The sequence below is a fragment of the Mastomys coucha genome, unplaced genomic scaffold (assembly GCF_008632895.1).
Source record: "Mastomys coucha isolate ucsf_1 unplaced genomic scaffold, UCSF_Mcou_1 pScaffold18, whole genome shotgun sequence".
NCBI lineage: Eukaryota > Metazoa > Chordata > Mammalia > Rodentia > Muridae > Mastomys > Mastomys coucha.
In genome coordinates, this window is record NW_022196900.1 from 18,897,912 (window position 1) to 18,899,267 (window position 1,356).

A 1,356-nucleotide genomic window follows, 5' to 3' on the forward strand; every position below is an offset into this window, starting at 1 on the left:
TCCTATTGACAGTGTCTTTTGCCTTACAGAAGCTTTGCAACTTTATGAGGTTCCATTTGTCAATTATTATTATTATTTTTTAATCTTTTTGGTTTTTTCAAGACAGGGTTTCTCTGTATAGCCCTGGCTGTCCTGGAACTCACTCTGTAGACCAGGCTGGCCTTGAACTCAGAAATCCGCCTGCCTCTGCCTCCCAAGTGCTGGGATTAAAGGTGTGCACCACCACTGTCCGGAATTTGTCAATTCTTGATCTTAGAGCATAAGCTAGTGGTGTCCTCTTTAGGAAATTTTCCCCTGTGCCTATTTGCTTGAGGTTCTTCCCCACTTTCTTTTCTATTAGTTTCAATATATCTGGTTTGATGGGGAGGTCCCTGATCCATTTGGACTTGAGCTTTGTACAAGGAGATAGGAATGGATCGATTTGCATTCTTCTACATGCTAACCGCCAATTGAGCCAGCACCATCTGTTGAAAATGCTGTCTTTTTTCCACTGGATGGTTTTAGCTCTTTTGTCAAAGATCAAGTGACCATAGGTGTGTGGGTTCATTTCTGGGTCTTCAATTCTGTTCCATTGATCTACCTGCCTGTCACTGTACCAATATCCTCAGGGCATTGTTAAAATCAAATAAAACAATACCCATGAAGCAACACCCAACTCACATGAGAACAGTTATCACCAACATCTGGGTTTGTCCAGATGTTCCAGTTGACTGTTGTTATCCATGCCTCCATGCTCCCTCATTCCCAACCCTAATGTCAGAAGGTGAGCACTGAGCAGGGTTCAGTTCTAACTTGGTGTCAAGAGAAACTCTCCCTGCCATATCTGCTCTAACTCCCGCTTACCCGTTGTAATCAGTCAGAAGGAAGGTGTTGTCTTTGTCACCCTCAAGTGCATAGGAGATGGGTGTCCCGTAGTTGATGACATCAGAGGATTTCATCCAGAATGCACAGGTTATAGCATGGAGGGTTGGAAGCACTCCATCTAGTAGGACGTACCCATAGATGCCAGAAACTTCAAAATCCAGGTTAAAACCGGAAGGCTGTTCTGCAACAAATAAGGAGAGTGTGCAGAATGTGGTGTTCACGCACACTTTCAGTTGTCCAGGAAGAGCAGTGGGCAAGAAGCACCAATTCCAAAGATGCTGACTTCAGCAAACATGAACATTTGGGAAGTGACTTAGAAATTAAACAGAGAAGACTTATGATATGTATGTAAGCTGTGAAAGGTAGCAGAAAAAAGGGTTGGAGAGGTGGAAAGGTTGAGAGCTGATGAAGTGGGGCATATGGTGATGGGAAAGGACTCTGTGTGTGTGTGAGGGGGAGGGAGGAGGAGAGAGAGAGAGGGAGGGAGAGAGA

The 1,356-nt window shown here is 44.5% G+C and overlaps 1 protein-coding gene across 1 annotated transcript in view; it reads right to left on the minus strand.

The window, feature by feature from the left end:
• The window catches only part of Svep1 (sushi, von Willebrand factor type A, EGF and pentraxin domain containing 1), a 182,408-nt gene that overhangs the window by 60,547 nt on the left and 120,505 nt on the right, over positions 1-1,356 (minus strand). The window contains exon 26 of the mRNA XM_031377490.1: positions 844-1,045. Coding sequence (XP_031233350.1) covers positions 844-1,045 — 202 coding nt within the window. The remainder of the gene's footprint in view (positions 1-843; positions 1,046-1,356) is intronic.